This window comes from Pleurodeles waltl, chromosome 4_1 (genome assembly GCF_031143425.1).
Source record: "Pleurodeles waltl isolate 20211129_DDA chromosome 4_1, aPleWal1.hap1.20221129, whole genome shotgun sequence".
Classification (NCBI taxonomy): Eukaryota; Metazoa; Chordata; class Amphibia; order Caudata; family Salamandridae; genus Pleurodeles; species Pleurodeles waltl.
In genome coordinates, this window is record NC_090442.1 from 810,538,426 (window position 1) to 810,557,279 (window position 18,854).

General features: G+C 41.5%; 1 protein-coding gene across 5 annotated transcripts in view; it reads left to right on the forward strand.

The window, feature by feature from the left end:
• Positions 1 to 16,352, forward strand: part of CDK17 (cyclin dependent kinase 17) — a 410,092-nt gene extending 393,740 nt beyond the window's left edge. For 4 of the 5 annotated variants that reach the window (XM_069229533.1, XM_069229534.1, XM_069229532.1 and 1 more), the window contains one exon: positions 8,561 to 16,215. In XM_069229533.1, the coding sequence (XP_069085634.1) occupies positions 8,561 to 8,598 (38 nt within the window). In that variant the 3' untranslated portion in view covers positions 8,599 to 16,215. Of the gene's footprint in view, positions 1 to 8,560 lie in introns of all 5 variants that reach the window. The other variant, XM_069229530.1, reaches the window with a different exon arrangement.
• Positions 16,353 to 18,854: the final 2,502 nt, after the last annotated feature.

Sequence of the window (18,854 nt, forward strand, 5' to 3'; positions counted from 1 at the left end):
GTTATTTACTTAATTTACAAAAATCAGATTTAGCATTTTCTTCAATAAAAATTCACCTAGGTGCAATTTCTGCATATTTACAAAATATTCAACATAGCTCTTTATTTAGTGTTCCTGTCATTAAAGCTTTCATGGAAGGCTTAAAATGCATCCTTCCACCAAGAACACCACCAGTTCCATCTTGGAATCTAAATATAGTGCTTACAAGACTTATGGGTCCACCCTTTGAACCCATGTGCTCGTGCCATATTAAATTTTGTAACATGGAAAGTTGCCTTCCTAGTAACAACTACTTCTATAAGAAGAGTGAGTGAAATCAAAGCTTTTACTCTTTGGGAACCTTTCTTCCAAGTACACAAATATAAAGTTGTACTAAGAACAAACCCCAAATTTCTCCCAAAAGTTGTATCACCATTTCATATAAATCAAACAGTGGAACTACCAGTCTTCTTCCCACAGCCAGCCAGAGTCTATGGCAGAAAGAGCTCTACATACATCGGACAACAAAAGAGCTTTAACATACTAGATAGATAGAACTAAACCGTTTAGAAAAACTAAACAACTATTTGTCGCTTTCCAAAAATCTCATACAGGAAATCCCATATCAAAACAAGGTTTAGCACGATATTGTAAGATGCATCCAAACATGCTATATTAAAGCAAAAAGACAGCTTTTAGTTACTCCTAAAGCACATTCTACAAGGAAAAAAAGGTGCACCAATGGCTTTTTTAGGGAATATACCAATGGCTGAAATATGTAAAGCTGCCACTTGGTCAACATCACATTCACTAAACACTACAGTGTAGACGTACCATCACGACAATAAGCCACAGTAGGCCAAGCTGTACTAAGAACATTATTTCAAACAACTTTAACTCCTACAGGCTAACCGCCGCTCATTTATGGGAGGACAAACTGCTTTGTAGTCTATGCTCAGCATGTGTATCTGCAGCTACACATGCCATCGAACGGAAAATGTCACTTACTCAGTGTACATCTGTTCGTGGCATGTTCCGCTGAGAGCACTTACTGGTAGAAGTGCTGACAGTTAATCAGGACTCACAATGAGATCTGTGCTTAGGCTCCACCAGCTATACAAATGTATTTTTCCTTTAATAACCACAAAACTACTGAATGGAATTACACCAAATAACAAAAAACACGATCTGAACACCAAGATCTAGCTTCCTGTCAAATTTAGTGTAACTCCGTTCAGTGGTTCAGGCTGTAATCTTGTCTAAAGACCCTTAGGTGAAATGCATGGGGGAAATGCGTTTTGAGGCCCTCCTTTTTCTTGGCCCCTGATTGACAGATCACCCTGAAACTTTCAGCACAGCAGCTAAACTGACTGTCATACTAGTTTTGAAAACTTTGTGAAGATTCGTCAAACGGCATCAAAGTTATAAAGTTATTGGCAAAACAGAAAATGCTTTTCCTATGGAAACTAGGTCCTAACTATAACTATCTACTGGCAACCGCCAGTGGGTAAACCACATATATATACATACACTAATACCTTTAGCGCCATTTGACAAACCTTCGAAAAATGAAACAGCACCTTACTGGAAAGATTTTATAGAGAATTTTAGACAACAATATAGAAAATTTGGCTCAGCAGAAATTACCCCCAAATTGGCAGAAAGTTAGATCTTTACTCAGTAAGTATGGGGTTTTGTGATGTGGTGTGAATCTGTTCAGCAATTTTTGAGAAATTAAGGATCAAAATGTATGGAGCTATTTACAGTTGGTGTCCAGATATGCTCTGAATAGCCACTTTAAAGGGGACTAGTCAGACCTGATTGGTAGGTCACAACCTGAACAGTTTTTTATGGCAGCCATTACAGGTCTCAGTGTCCTAAAAATGAATTAAAAAAGTTGTAAGGTGGTAGGGCGACCCCATCCTGAGACCAAAGGGCATGTGGGGGAGTTGGAGGTCCCGAAGCAACCTCACACCACTGCCAGGATTGATTACCCACAACATTCTCAACATGTTTGGCAGCCATTAGAGGGCTCTGAGACATGGTCCCATTGAAATGCATTGTATTGAAAACCAGCGTTTGAGGGTCACAAAAGGAGCACACATAAACAGTGATTTTAGTCAAAATATAAATCATTTATTGATGGCACCATGTTAGTTCTAGGAATTGAGGTGTATAATAAGATGATTTTACCCTGTGAAAAATGCTGATCCTCTGCTAAGATTTAATGAAACATGCTTGAGAGAAAACTTGGTTTTCTCATCATTATATCATAGAGGTATAGATGGTGCTCCAAAAGCTAAAATGAGAGCATACTTTCTGTACATTCACACTCTTTTCCTCTGCCATGTGAGAATCAAGTCTGAATACTGAGTACAATGTTTACTTCCAACAGCAGCAGCCTCTCAGTTGATTCCCTAGTGTTCTACTGCAGCCTCCCACAGTTTTCTAAGAACATCTTGAGCACTAGCATTCATGTTTATGAGAAAAGTGTGGCACATTAAATCCATCTTGATTGAACCAAAGCTGGAAAACTGAAAGCCTTTCCTACAGGGGATACTGCAGTAAACAGAGAGGAGTGCGCTTAATAACAAATAAGTCTCCAAACATGCCTGTCTGAAGAAGGAGCCCAAATGTACCCCAAACATACCCCAATAATAGAAGGTGTGCACAATGCTTAAGTAACTTGTGCAACAAATATTCAAGTGATCAATTGGATAAAACCATAAAAATAAGAACTACTTTAAAAGCCCTTTGTCCCTATTTAAGAACCCCGAAAATGTCTTCATTTTTGCTTTCTAGAGCACTAACCAATAATTTCTACGAGAAAGAAATACCCTCATTTTGTTAATTTCTAAAGGAAATGCTCCAGGGTCTATGGTGGTTTTGATTCCATCGAGATGATTTAAGGTGCAACACACTTCTTCATGAATATAGAACATTAACATTTTAGTTGTTCATTAAAATTCTGTGTAATGAGGGGGAAGGGGCATGGACACAACAACTGAGGGCAGGAGGGTGGGAACTATGGCAGAGTCAACAAGCTGTCTGGCAGACGGGTGGGGCAGTGGCAGCACAATGGATAATGCAGGCCAGATAGGAGGGGCAGTGGGAGAAGAATGGACCACAGAGAGCAGTGTGAAGGGGGACAAGGGCAGCAGGCCAGTCATGCAGGGCAGGCAAGAGAGGCTGTGGTAATACAACAAACCATGGAGGGCAAGAGGGTGAAGCTATGGCAACACAACAGGCCAAGGACAGCAGGAGGGATGCATGCGGTAGGGGCATAGACTCGGAAATTCGAGAGCAGGAAGGAGGTAGCAGGTGCTGCAAGCTGACAACGTACGGAAAGCAGCAGGGGTTGTGGCGGCACAATAGGCCACAGAATGCAGATGGGAGGGCAACAGCAGCCTGACAGACAATGTAGGACAAGGGGTGGAGTCAGAGGAACCAAGCCTACCTTGCAGGGCAGGTGAGAGGGGCAGTGGCAGCACAACGGACCATAGAGAGCAGGAGCAAGGGTGCAGAGGCATGTACACAGACAAAGGAGGGCAGGTGGGAGGGAGGCAAGGGGAGCAAGCTAGCCGTGTAGGGCAGGAAAGAGAGGCAGTGGCAACATAAGGGACCATGGAGCAAAAGGGAGGAGCTATGAGCACAGACTCTGACAATGGTTGGCAGGGGATGTGGAGAGGGGCTACAAGCTTGACCACACTGGAAAGGCGAGAGAGGTAGTTGCAGCATAACAGACCATGCAGGATAAGCTGGGGTGTGCACAAAGGATTAGAGAGAACAGAACGAAGGGGCTGGACCTAGACAACAGAAGGCAGAAGGAAAGAGGAAGGTACATCAAGCCCTCCACATAGGGAGGGCAAGAGGGGCAGTGTCAGCACAACAGACCCCATAGGTCATGGAGGAGGGGCAGTGGCAGCACAGAAGAACAGATATGGCAGGCAGGAGTGGCAGTGATAATGGACCATGGATGGCAGGAAGGAGGGGGTAGGGGCGCAAACGTGGATACTGGAAGGCAGACAGAGTAGGGAGGGGCCGCGACTAATAATCACAAAGAGCAGGTGAAAGGGTCAGTGGCAGCACAACTGATCAACTAGGGTTATGTGAGGGGCAGGGACATGGACTCGGACAAAGGGAAGCAGGTGGAGGGGAGGAGCAGGGACAAAAAGCTAACCATAGATGGCAAGCTAAAGGGGCAGTGGCAGCACATCACACCTTTAGGGGCATGGAGGAAGGGGCACGGAGGAAGGGGCAGAAAACTGCTCACGATGGGCAGACTGTCATGGGCAGTAAGCTGTCTACAGAAGGCTGACAGGTTGGGGTAGTGGCACGCAGATGGTGAACAGAGGGCATGCAGAAGGGTGGCAGGGGCAGCAATCTGACCATGGAGAGTACCTCCGCATAGGCAAGGCCAGCACAATGGACCACGGAGAGCTGGAGGGAGAGGCAGGGGCATGCACCTGGGGAACAGAGGGCAGGGGTAAGGGTAGCATGCTGACTAAGGAGGGCAACCGGCCTGGTTAGGGACAGCACAACGGCCCACAGAGGCAGGTGAGAGTGGGGAGAAGCAAGCATGCCAAGCACAGAGGGCAACATGGAGGGAACGGAGGCTGCAGGCTGACTGTGGAAGGCAGGCAGGAGGGGATGGGATAGGCAGACTGAGAACAGAGGACAGGCAGTAGGGGGTAGAGGCAGAAAGCTGACCAGGGAGGGCAGGAGGGGGAGGCAAGGGCGCACAGATAGACAATAGAGGGCAAGCAGGAGGGGAGTAGGAGCAGCAAGCAGACCATAGAGGGCAGGTTTTAGTGGGTTGGCCACCACAGGGAATGGACCTGTGTCAAGCCCTGGTTGCCAATGGCTAAAGGCTTTGCTCAGTGGAGGTACTGGCTGTATACGCTCAAGAAAACCCTAGCAAGTCACTGGGAAAAAAAGCAAAGGTTAAATAGACATTACGGTGAGATATCATCATATGAACTTTCCTAACATAAAAATCATACATTCTCTGAAAAAATAAAATAAGTGATGTTATAATTATGGTAATAAGATCTTAGCTTACATTTTTTTTAAACCTAGAAATTCACTAAAAAGCAAAGGTTAAAGTACTGTCATACCTAAGTGTTGTAATGAGTTAAAAACTAATGCATAAAAAACAAAAAACAACACTGAAATTCACCAGTAATAGTTCAATGCACAAACTATAATGTGCGGCCCTGCCATACACTGCATAAAATCTCACATAGTACATCATTCATGACATGTTAAACAACATCAATTATGACATTTCAAATGACCTGATTCACTCCTGTTAGACCTGGCATCATTGGTGTGGTTTTCTCCCTAACATTTTGCCTTCAGACGCCCTGTTTTTGCTAGCCTTATGAATCTGTACAGTTTACCACTGCTAACCAGTGCTAAAGTGCTAGTGTTCTCTTCTGAAAAAAATACCCAATTGGCATATTTAGTTTACTTGTAAGTAAGAAATGCCCCAAAAATAGGGATTTATACCGGGATAATTTCCCCCCACTGTTCCAACAAACCAAGTGTGAGCTAAAGAAGTGGGCCCCCATATACCTCTCATGGCTAGGTAGAAATCACGCTATTAAGACGACTGTATTAGCCAGGGTACTTTACATGTTTCAGAGCCTCCAAAAGAAATGGAATGAGATTTCTTTTCCACATTGCGTACTTAAACCAGGTGATATCTGGCAGAACCAAGAGCCTGCTTACCAATCAAGCTCCTACGTCTCCCAAAGATGGAGGGAGGTTTGGCGTTGCCAGACTTTCACCAATGCTATAAGAGGGCACAATTAAGGGTGATATCGGTGTGGTCACGACAAGAATTCAATAATTCAAGTTGCATATGGATAGAGCAGGGAGTGGGATCTGGGATTTAATTTAGAAAGCTAAAGTTGACCAGCCCCACAATGCATACATAAGCACACCAACCAGGACAACTCTTACAGTGTGAGATGAGGTGACCAAAAAGATTAATTGGACCACCTGCCCCTACCTACATAACCCACTGCTTTTGAAGCTTAGCAATTTTATCCATCGTTTGGTGCCTGCAGCTGGTCTCTGGGTCATATGACTGAGTGCAGTTGATAGGCTGTGTGTATTCCTCCTAGACAGCCACACACAGTGGGAGCTTAGGTGTGACTGGAAGGGCCATCACTGGCAAGATGGGAGGGAGGAGGTGAGCCCAGCCCCACTTACACTTGCATAGGCTGTATCCTGTCAACCTACAAAGGGCTGCATGCCTCCTGTAAATAGCCTGGAGCCAGGGCGAGGAAGGGATGGCACCTGTGCACTTAGGTTGCCTGCTTCTAGGAGCTTCTCCCCACTTCAAAGGTACAACTGGGTATAAATACTGGACCTCAGACATGAACTCTTCAGTACACTTCTGGACCTGTGGCTACTCTTCCGGGAAGAAGGACTGCTGAGCTGCTGAAAGGACTGCCAGTCTGCTGATCTGAAGGACTGCTCCCTGCAGCCAGCTGCCCTCTTGCCTGGGTGAGAAGGACTGAACCTGCATCTCTTGAACGCAGAAAAACTCCAATAGCTAGTTTGCTGGACTCCTGATCTGAAACCTCAGGGAAACAACAGGCTTCCATCAACCTCGCACGTGCACCTGGACTGTGCCATCTGTGAGTCTACCCTGCCAAGTGGTGTCACCCCAGTCCTGGGCTTTTGGATGTGGACTTAAGGTTCTCTGCCAGTCTCTGTGGATAAAGCGGAACCAACACATCTCTTTTGCTGCGTGGCGTAACCCCTAGCAGAACCAGTGCCTTGCCGCTGCTGCGTGGATTGGACCCATTGTAAAGACCCGATTCGGAACCGCTGTTGCGTGACGCATCCTCTGTTAAGGCCCTCGCATCCGTTGTTGATTGTAGCCTTCTCAACAAAACCGGACTCTGCATCGCAGCCTCACACCTGACGAATTGCCCCGATTGTGCGCTGCATCCCCGACGCGGACGTGTCAAGCCCCATCAACCAGATCCTCTACCACAGTGTAGGCCCTTACATTGCAGCCTCGCTGCATCTCAGAGCCGTCACATCTTCCACGTGGATCCTCACAACACTCAGCAAACCCAGGTTTAGAGTACTCTGTTCAACAGTCCTAACTGGGTCCCTGCAGCTGGCCCACGCTCTTTCGTGGTCGGTCTGAACTTGTGACTGTAAAATGGCACATCTCTGGTTCATCTGATTGGATGTTTGTCATTTTAGTCTTGTCTTGTTTATTAAAGAACATTTTATTTTTTTAACTTGACATCGGATCCTTATTTTTGGTGTTTTCACTTTATTACTGTTTGAGGTGTTGCACAGATGCTTTACTCAGTGCCTCTAAGTTAAGCCTGACTGCTCTGTGCCAAGCTTCCAGGTTAATTTAGGGCTTCTGCCTCACCCTGACAGGTATTGTGGTTGCTGCTTGACAAGGGCTTCCACCCAAGTCTACCAACAACCCAATTTCTTACACTCCTCTCACTGACTACTTCTCATTTTGCTTACCAGTCCAAGGTTCTGATGGTCCACTAGTGCCCAGTCTGCACACTGCTTGTAAGTCACTATCCCACCCTGTTGTTCTCAGTATCAGCTACTGACATTATACTACAACTTACCCATGTCTGCTTCTCACACCACACACACCAGTGCAAGTTCCTCATTATTAAACTCTAATTCTAGCTTCTCACTTTGCCTACCAGTTTCAGCTCCTGCTCCCACTAATGCCCTAAAGTGAGGGTTTCTCCAACAGTTGTTGTGCATGTGTTGAACCTGCCGTTGATCGTGATAAGAGTCTGCGCTCTATAACAAGACTGTTATCGACCTTCTGTGCTGATTGGAAAAATAGGACACCGATTGAGACTTTTTCCTAAATTAAGCCTATTCATCTTCCTCCTCTTCATACACACTCTCCATCTCCTGCTCCTTAGCTTTCTCACTCTCTCTAGCGGTCTCTTTGTGTCTGTAACATTATCTTCGTTTTCCTCTCCTTCTCATCATTTTACTGTATTTTCGATTCTAGACTCTTGTTCTAGCTTTCTTCCTAGTCCCTCTTAATCCAACTTTTTTGCATTACTCTCTTAATCCCTCGCTCGTTTTTATCCTTTTTCCTCATTTCTTCTCCTCTTTTTTCTCTTTCTCCTCCCTTAGTAGCCCTCCATTCTAGGGTATACTGACACTCGCTTCATATGTTGCTGTCATTTAGGTTCCTTCTATATTTTACCAACATTTTCACTTGGACATACTACTGTGTTCCTCATAAACATAAAAAGGTCAGGCCAGAGCTTAGTAATGGAAAGTTTGTGTTGAACCTGCATTTTACAAAGACCTCGCTAGCACAAAGCCAATTATTTTTCAGTCTCCAAAAGTCAAAGCTGTTAGCTTTGCCAATGCTTGTTGTAGTTGGGTTTGAGTAGTTTGTCACATCTGACTTTCCTAACCTACCAAACTAGCCCTCAAGCTTAGCAATGTTCACTTGATGGTAAGAACACCCTATGTAAATCTTCTTGGCTAAAGAGATGGTGTAAGTGGGACGCAGTGTAATGACTTCTCCTTAAGCCTGTTATTTTCATTTCAGGGCACGGGAAGAACAGAAGACAGAGTATGCTGTTTTAGGACTCTGTAACTCAGTTACATCCAGCATCCATTTCCAGCCATGAACTATGACCTACAGGCAACTACTCCAGATAGTGTGCTAGGACTGCCTGTGCCTCTACGCTCTCTAATTCCAAGCGGAGTCTTCGCATCTAAGACCTGCAGATTTTTTTTACTCGTTGTCACAGTGTGACACTCTCTGTACAGTTGGTTTGAAGGTCTGTCCTGTCACTAGAGCCACTAGGTTATGGGCTGCTGATGTTTTTGTAGCTGCATTATTTTGTGCAGGACTGACTGAGAAACACAGAGCGTTATTTATTGTGGAATCATTGCTGCTAACTGACTACTGTTTGTATATTTAACACATCAACCTGCTGAAAGCCTGAAGACGTGGCAGTGACTTTGTGATACGTGAATGCATCTGTTTCTCGCAGGAACTGTTTTTGTAATTATTTTCCTCAATTAAATTGCAATGTTTTCGAGAACATAAACCCTGATGTGTCAACAGTCAAAGCAGATGGACCATTTGTAAGGACGTTAGTCAGAAAGGCTGAAAGGAGGCGCTTTCCCCAGCCCTTACATTAGTTCAGAATACACAGGTAATCTTAGAATTGGAAAATGTGGGTATGTTGCAGATCCTGGTGTAGAAAGGGACAGAGCTCGGCCAGCGAGTTGAGCAGAATCCTGCACAATGAAAACCAACCGGCTTCAGGTTAACACCAACTCTAATCATTCTAAGGCAATGTATTCTCTTAGGGCGTTTTCGGAGGAGAGGTTGTTAAAAACGCATTGATTTTACAACCTCAGTTCTGTTGGTTTATACCAAGCCGTATTCTGAGGAGGTTCTAGACGTGTGTTTGTTTTCACATCATTGATGTTTCAATACTGGGTGTGATATCATGAGAGGATACTGAGGGCAGATAAGACATCCGAGACCTTTAGCCAGGAAGCTTACCCTCTGCTGTACTCAGTTTCTCTCAGCCACATGCTGGTTGATCTGTCAATATCAGTGCAGGAAGTTTTTAAAAGGGACACAAACATTTTTCAAAAATGCAATTTGCCATGTTTAAAATAAATGTCCATTACAATTTAAACTTTTTGTCAGTTTTACCAGTCTACAGGTGTTTCCATTTAGTTTATGCTTATGTTATGTTTTTCTGTTTTGTATGCATTTTTCCTTAGTTCTCATTTTATGAGAAGTAATCAACCTTCCAAACAGAAAGTGGCAGAAAAAGTGAGAAAATTCAGCTTTCCGATTTAATGCGGTAGCAACTTTGCAAAGTTAAAGGTTTCTTTTGCTTTTCACCATTGAGGAAATGCTACATTTTTCTTAACACCTTTGGTGTAGTGGAACTGAAGTCTGCCTTTCCTGTGCTCACTTCCTGCGTCGAAGGATGAAAACACAGAGATACAAAATGAAGGACAAACTAAGTAAGAAGAATGCTTTAGAGAAAAGTTCAAAATGAGGTAGATGGAAACTGTTCTTGAAAGGGAAGTGCTACAAAATCTAAAATATCTGTAGAGAAAACAACACATATGTTTGAAACCAGTATTTTCCCCCCATAAAGGCTGTCACTGAAAACTTACATTGTACGTGAATCTTTATGACATGGGTAATTTAAAAAAAAGTTATAGCCACTCCTCGTAAGAGGTACATGGCACAATTAATAGTGGTGCACTTTTACACACACTTTATAAAAATGTGTCAAATAATTGTTAGGCTGTATTAAATTGCTGTTTAGTGAATTGTATTTATTTGGTCCACTCGGGAGCTGCTATATGCTAGCAGGCTGGTGTATGTGGTTGTTTTTTTTCTTCTGCGCCTTGGAGTATAGTGTTTGAATTTTTTTGGTGCAGTGGGCCGTTAAGTCCTTCGTTGAAGGGTGTTTTGAAACTAATAATAGCTCGGCTACAACACTGTCGTTATACATTCGATCAGTTAGCTGATTGACCAAAACATGTGTAGTATGGCAAGCCTTGGTTAACTGTAGCCATCGGTTTGGAGCTTATTCTGTTGTAGATTAACCAGCTGTGCACTCTCCTGCCATTTAATGTGGGTTTCGAATTTTTAGAATTACGACTTGTTTTTTTGAATTCATAAAGGTTTATTATTTTTCCTTGAATAAGACCTACATTAGTATATTCTAGCTTGTATTATTTTGTTTTACAAACTTAAAAACCACGAGCTGGACCATTGCCTCTAAAGAGAAGAGATAGAGGGTGGATAAATTAAAAGTTCATGACTGCAGTCATAGATGTCAGAGACAGAAGTGCTGACTGCAAGTCTTGAATAGAGAAGAAAGACTTCTGGGTCAAAGTAGGTTGAAAGAGATACGAAATCCCCTTGTTTCAAGTATGGTGATGTTGAATTGATCACTTACCTAAAAATCCTTGGCAGCACGCTATTGCTATGGGTAGCACACAGTTGTGGTTGTTTCTCCAAACACATGTTAAATTACATTTTGTATTGTTCATCTTCCAAACAGGCCATTTAGAGAAACATAGTTCTGCATTGTTTTCTTTAATATTCACATGCCATTGGTAGTTTATAAGGAAGAAAAGTTTATCCTTTAAAGCAGCAGCCCATTTTACCACAGTTCCAAACTAAAAACATCTGCAGTGATGTGTATATATCTTTGGTCTGCAGCATTATGAAACGTAACCAAGATTAAATGTTCTTCTATGTTTATGTTACCGGCACGTTGACTATGACCATCTCTCATCATTGAACATGTGAATGTCTGTCTATGCTTCTATAATACCCTAAGCAATTCAGTGTTCAAATAGGGATGGTGACTATTCAGTGTTTTAACCACCTCTCCACTAGGTTATAAAGAACATAAAATATGTTATATTTGGCAAGGATGCTACAAAAGTCTACTACTTAGCCCTGGAATACTATAGTGGAAATGGCATCCTAAAAGCTGTAGCCCAACATAATTGTATCTTTTTAAAGATTTATCTAGAAGACCAGGGCTCATATTTATACTATTTTTGCGCCGCATTTGTGTAATTTTTTGATGCAAAAGCGGCGCAAACTTACAAAATATTATGGTATTTTGTAAGTTTGTGCCGCTTTTGCTTAAAAAAAAAATGACGCAAATGCGTGGCAAAAAAAAGTATAAATATGGATCCAAGTTTTTCATTGTGATATAACCACTTTGTGACATAGGGCCAGATGTACCTAGCTTTTTCTTGGTTGCAAACAGCTCGATCCATAGAATTAGTTGAATCAGGCCGTTTGCAACCAAAAAAAAGCATTTTTCAATGTACAAACGCAATTTTTTCAATTTGGTAATCTATTTACCAAATCGCGAAATGGGTTTGCGTGTCGCTATTAGGAAGTGGCGTGCCAAGGGCATCCCTTCCTAATAGCGAGTCACAGTGGTATGTATGATTGTTTTGCAATTGTGAATGTGGTTGCAAAACAAGCGCAATTACCAATGGGAAGGGGTCCCCAAGGTACCCCTTTGTGAATGGCGGCGCCAACTTTTTTTCAGAGCAAATGAAAAAATGAAAATATAAATGTTCAGGTTTTTTTTGTAATGCATCCCATTCTCCTTCAAGAAAAACGAGCTGCATTTAAAAAAAACTGCTTTATTCAAAAAGCAGTCTCGGACATGGTGGTCTGCTGACCCCAGAAGGCCACCATCCCTGTGAGTGCGGCCATTCCCAAATGGGTCACCAATTGCAACCTGCCTCATGAATATTAATAAGGCAGGTCCCTTGCGACCCATTTGGAAATCGCGAACAGTTTCTGAGACACTGTTGTACATCAGGTTTTGCGACTCAAATTGTTGAGTCTGGGAATTTGTGAGTTGCAAAACCTGACCTTTATACATCTGGCCCATAGTGCCTAAAACATTGCTAAGAACAGAGGATATTCAGATCGCCTTTCCTTTAGTTTGTATTATAGGAGTGATGGAGGGATATGGCTATTTAACTCATGATCCAGAAGGGTATCTGTTAGGCAGCTGTTATGGGTATTCTTTGCTTTGAGTACATGAATCTTTACACCCTTCTCTAAAGTAGAGATCAGAGACATGGCTGGATCCACTGCTTGTGTTGTGATACGTGATCGCTGAAGGAAGGGATTCTTTGTCTGAAGTCATTATTTCTATAATCTTCTAGGTGGCCAGCTCAGAGCAACTTGCCACTAAGATATGTGTCACTGGTTCATTTAATGACTAGAACCACAGCAACAAAATAATAGTCACAAGCCTGGGGTTTGGGGAGAGGGGTTAGTTGCATCAATCCAAGTCACAGAAACAGAATAGTAAAATTGGCGTCTGTCTACCTTGTAAGGACACAAGCTATTAATGGTGCAGGGGAAGATGTATGTTTCAATGTCGATACATAATATCATTCCATAAGAAAGGCTTGCTTGGCAAAAAACATACCAGTGAAACCAGTCTTCCTGTACTGCTCCTGCACCCTAGCCAATTCAATGTCCATTAAGTCTGACCTTGAGTGTAGGGAGTTACATGTGACTCCTAAGGTTCAATTCAGAATAGATCGTTAATTTGATGACAGACTTAACCTGCATGTATGATTATTTGCCTTTGATGTTTTGACATTGTTGGAAAGAACCTACACAGCAATGTTCCGGATGCTGTCAAATTCATGGATTTCATTTGTTGTTAAACATTATGCTGGTAGGCGTTAAAAAGGCACAACCCGTCATAGAGATTCCCAGTTGAACGTTTCTAACCTGAGATAGGAAACACAGCAAAGTTGCTAAACTTTGATTTGATTGGCATATTTTAGCTTCTCCAAAGTTTAACCAGTTGCTGGAAGACAGCAACATTTCTGAACATCTTTGTCTATAAACAAAAGAGGGATAATCTAGAGAAGATGCCCTTGTCAGCTAGGACACTGAGCATGAGGCACTGATTCTGAGACTGTATTATACAGTTGGGGAGTACCAAGTATTTGGTTCAAGTGTATTCAGATATGGCGCATGATGAACAATTGATAGGGGCATAAAACAGACTTCTGGGAATGTTTAAACAGTGTAAGGCTCTAAGCACTAATATTATGTGCTCCAGTGAAAGCATAAAACCCATTGAGGAAGCATTTTGCACTAGTTGGAAATATTTTAGAATTTTCTCCGGTGACCCTAGACAGATTGAGTTGGGGTAGTCAAGTCTGGGCAGGATCAGTGAGTCGATGGCAGGAATGTGATATTGGGTGTCCCTAAATAGGAGGATATTATTCAGGATCCACAGTCATACAAAAAGGTGTTAGCAACCTCGGTCTTGTGTCTGCCAAGAGACAAATCAAGATAATTGAGAATGTCCAGATTTTGAACTGTTTTGGTTGCTTGTGATGCGGACAATGTGGTGTAGACACCATGACTAAATGCTCGGATGGTGCAACTATCTGTGATAAGTAAGGAGGATCTCCCATTGGTCTCATGAAGTTTGAAGACTTCTGCCATTGCCATCATTTGATGCCAGAGTTATGACTGTGCCTAAAGGTCCTGGTTGTTATTTAAAAGAGTACTTGTGGTATGTAAGCCCTAAGTCAGTCTGGGTGCAGTCTGGGTGCTGTCCTTGTGTGTGCGGAAGTGGACCTCGACTTGGAGTACTGGTTAAGCCAGGGGAAACATCTGCAAATTAAATAGCTAGGGAAATAGAATTGACCATAGCAGGACATTATAACCTGATTACCTGGTTTTAGAGGAAAAGGATGAGAGAGACACCATCTTGACAGCATTACTCTAGGTAGGTTTAGAGCCAGTTAAGGGCAGTGCCTTGTCTGCGTCAATTTGTACAATATTTTCAATCGCAGGAGGTTTAGGTACTACAGTGGATAATAGCAAAATCAGCGAAGAAATTAGAACATCTACCTGAAGGTGCTCTGTAAATAAGTAGTGTGCCGTGTATTTCCCCCACAAGTACAAAAATGCAGATTGAGTAATTTTGGGGCACTGAAGTACAGAAGTAATATCGGAGTTCTTTTGACAGATATGGGACCTGCTCAACACGTTCCCAAAAGTATGCTTTTTGCCTCTCTGATTTTATTTTTGTCACCTTAGCAAACGTGTGCATAAGCAAATTTTAGGTGGCTGAAATAACACAAGAAATTGTCAATAGAATTCTCACCCCCCATTCCTTAAAGCCTCAAGAGAGTAAGACTGGTTTAGACCCCTGGGATATAGCAGTTCTCACTTCTGAATGCATAGGAGGGTTCATTTATATAGTTATGTTTTTTTGTAATGGGACACTAATATCAGTTAAAAACTCTCATCTTTGTGCTGACCGTCCTACTGTTGGCTGCACATCTCAGTAAAAATATATTTTCATGCTTAGATGTTTTAAAATGAATATGGTGTATCTTCCAAAAGATGGCAGCACATCCCTTGACGGACTTTGTGTCTTTTTTTGCAACTTGTCAATAAAACAGTCAGCATTCTTTATTCTTCATCATACCTTAATCAGAACAGGGCTAACCACGACCCACTCAAGTCCCTTGCCCCCTTCACCCGCCTCCTAAAAAGTTTATTATTAGAGAGATGCTTTTTGAAGCCTTTTAAGGGTATTCCATAGATTCCATGTTCTTTCAGCTATTAGATATGAAATGCCCACCTCTTTGTGAGAGTCTCCTTCAGAGGCCCATTTGCCAAGTCGTACTGATAAAGAACTCCTGAAGTAATGGCTGGTGTGGTTGCATCAGTGATAGCCTTTGGTCACTTGTCTGAGACAGGATATCATTCTTCTCTGTACTGATGCCTTGAACAGTCAGACTTACCTGGAGACCTTCATGCTGAAATGCGAAAATCCCCTGTTTTCAGAGTTACCAAGTACCTTTGCTTATGACCAGTGTAAGAACGTAACTATCCAGTTAGGAGAAATATTGAATTGCTTATTGGTCCAAGTATATACATTGCACTACTACTGGCCTACTGTGGACCGTTCTAGGATATTTGTGCTGACTGAAACATTGTAACAGACTCTCACTAGAAATGTTGGTTCAAATCTAATGTTTTTTAGTTTCAGATACTTTAAGCAGGTAAAGGACAGCTTGCCTTAATGCCACAAAAGTGCAAAACAAAAGGGCAGCCCTATAACCCGGTCAAATCAGTAGTAAGACAAAACAAGGGGGAAACGTAGGGCTAAACTTCCCTGGCAAAGTCTAAACAAACATCAATTGGTTTTATAATGAATCAATTCCAATATATGAGTATAATTGAACAAATATGAACACAGTGCATCCCAACAGAGATAGCACAAAAAGGTGCTCCAATGAAAATGGTGCAGTGAAAGTGAGTGAGTGAAAGTGCCCAGGTGCTATATACAAAGCATACTTACACAACAAGGGGCTAATAAGAATACAGATTTCAACAGCACAACTCTGAATCACAGTGTGATGTTTCACATCATAATTAAAATTAATCCTCTAGTCTATTTTGACAATGTTTCAACCCTAATAAAACTATTTAGTGAGGGTCATCATCAGGACCAAAAAGTGAGGTAGCACCTACAAAGAGAGAATGACCAAAAGGTATTAGCATTTCCCTTAATACAATGTGTTTGTTTGCCTTTTGGAAAAGAGGAAAGCTGCATAACAATTTGGAGCAATCAATCCAAAAATCTGAGTTTCTCAGTCTCTAATACAGTTAAACTGATTCTGTAGAGAAAAAAGAAAAAACATTTTGACACTCGGTAATCAAAAACTGTTGTTTACAGAGGAGCTACAGTTTTTGATTACTCTTAAGAAAACCAGTGGTCTAATCAAATGTGATTATGGCTCTCAAAAACAGACTTTAATGCAAAAAAGAATAAGACTTTAGTGGAAAAATAGTAATAATAATGACCTAACCTCCCTCCCCCCCAAAGCAAATCAAAAGTTTTTCTTTTTATGAAAATGCTCACATACTCCATTTCAAAGATCGTTAGTGGCTCACAAGACTCTATAAATACGGACTATCGTATTAACAAAAAATGTCTAATGTATTTAATGAAAAAATTGGGTGCACAATTTGAAAGTGTGGCATTTTACAGAAAAACTGACCAACCAGAAGAAGCATTTGCTCCAGTAAACCATCACACATTGAGTAATAATTTGCTCACAAGGGTCTGAAAATGCAAAATATCAGTCTTTAGTAAAAATTGGAAGATGACTAGTGCCTTTGGAAAAATGGCCGCATTCTCCCATCAAGTGGAAACAACATGTGCAGAGCTGCAAGAAGCTGACCACTCACACATACCCACAAGTTCTATAAATAGACCAACCCGATAAGCAGCGCATTGCACCATCCCTAAACTCAGATGTGAGGGGCTATGAAATAGGAAAAAAGGATGGAACTGGGCTGCTAGAAGATTTAAATGCAGGGTATGTGAAAACATAAAAAAAAGTGAAGAAGTAAAAAATTGTAGCACTCCTAAAAGAAGTGGACTACAAAAGAAATAGACAAAATACTGCAAACCTGATGACCCAGTAAAATGACCAAAAATAACAGGCAAATTAATAAAAAGCTAGTTAGTTAATTAATCAGTATTGAAAGTACACATTATTAGTGCAAAAAATATATCAAAACATAATTGAAATGAAGTAACTAATATTTAAAGGCTTAATGTTTTATCAAGTTATATAAAAAAAATGCAGCCTGCTGCCAATCTTCTGCTATATTGAGTCCATATCTGATGGACATCGATTTTTCAATCAACTGTAGTTCTTTGCGTGACAATAGATGTGGCTTGTTGCCACCTCTAGGGCGCATCGTCACCTGCGCGATCACCTGCCAGCTTATGCTCTCTGCTGTGCAGTGTAGAAGCTGAAAGTGTTCAACTATTGACACTCTCTTGACTCCACATTTAATTCAGGATTTGATTCCTTGTAAAACCAATCAATTGGTGTTTTTTTTAGATTTTGCTGTGGCAGTTGACGCCTGCACTTCCCCCAAGGGGACCAATGTTTTGTCGTATTACAAATGTTGGTTGAGCAAGGGTTAGTAACAAGTAAATACCCAGTAGTGTTACAGGTGAGGCTGTGATCTTTAATGTGATGACCAATATTATTACCCATCAGACCTTGCCAGGAACTCCAGCAGACTTTTGAGGTGCTTAACCTCCTGTAACCCATCGTGGAGGCTTTTTTGTTTGTCCCCTTTTATTTGGTGTAACCAAATTGTTTTTGATTTTAAGTGAAGTTTCCCAAGCAAAATTTGGATATCCTTAATGTAATTTATAGCTTTATCAAACGTGTATGAGTTACTGTTCCATATTGTGATATAGTTAGATGTGGCCACATTTAAACGTTTCTTCTTTGCTCCTGTAGGACACCTTTTGCTGCTTTAGATTTCATTCTTACAGATTTTTTCCCTACATTAACTTATTTCTATTTATGCCATTAGCCCTTTTGCTGGTACAATTTTCCTCTGCGGTTTGTTCTCAAATCCCTTTGTAGATGCTTCCAGTAGGGCTTTCATTCAAACTAGCATCCACTTTGGTTTCTAAATATTGATTTTCTTGCTTCAATTGGAATTCATCCAAGAATTCTTTGAACACTTAGCACATACACAATTGTTTGAAAATATTGGTCTCACTCAAATATTTAGCTCAAATTAATTAACAAGATCGATTTGCTTATATTGTAATTTGACAGTAAAACACCACAACCTCTCTGATTCGATCTGAGTATGTCACTGGGGGCTCAAGCCAAAGGACTTTCAAATCAGCCAATTGCTTTCAGTAAATTACAGTGCTTCAGTGGCTTAACAGAAAAAGGTAGAGAAAATAAACTATTGCAAAACCTTTAATGATCTAGGCAGATTACAAACGGTTTATCATTTTGGTGTAGAAATATTTGAGAAATCTGACATGTTTTGCAACTTTCTCCACTTGTTTCCATCACAAACATATTTCAGGCAAAATACAAACCATACCAATAACTTGGAGAGCTTTTGATAACCTTAATAGTAAGATTCATCTTTCTTCTTACACTGTTAAACATAGAGGTTTTCCAGATTGCTCCAAATACCATCAAACATATGTAACGTGGAATTGGTGTTCTGCCCGTTCCATGGAAGCCAAATTTGGTAGGTTGCTTGACTTTGGTTACATAACCAAAGTTTGAATTATTAATGTGAGTAATCGCAGATGAAAGTTACTCACATTTAACATGCAAGATAATGCCATTTTGGAATTTGTCTGGAGGAACATGGCTCAGAAGGTTCAATATGTTGGATGTTTTCTATACTAATTTGTGGTTCACCCTGCAAAGAATAATCATTAGGAAGAACTGTACTCCAAACTCTATGAAGACTTGGGGCT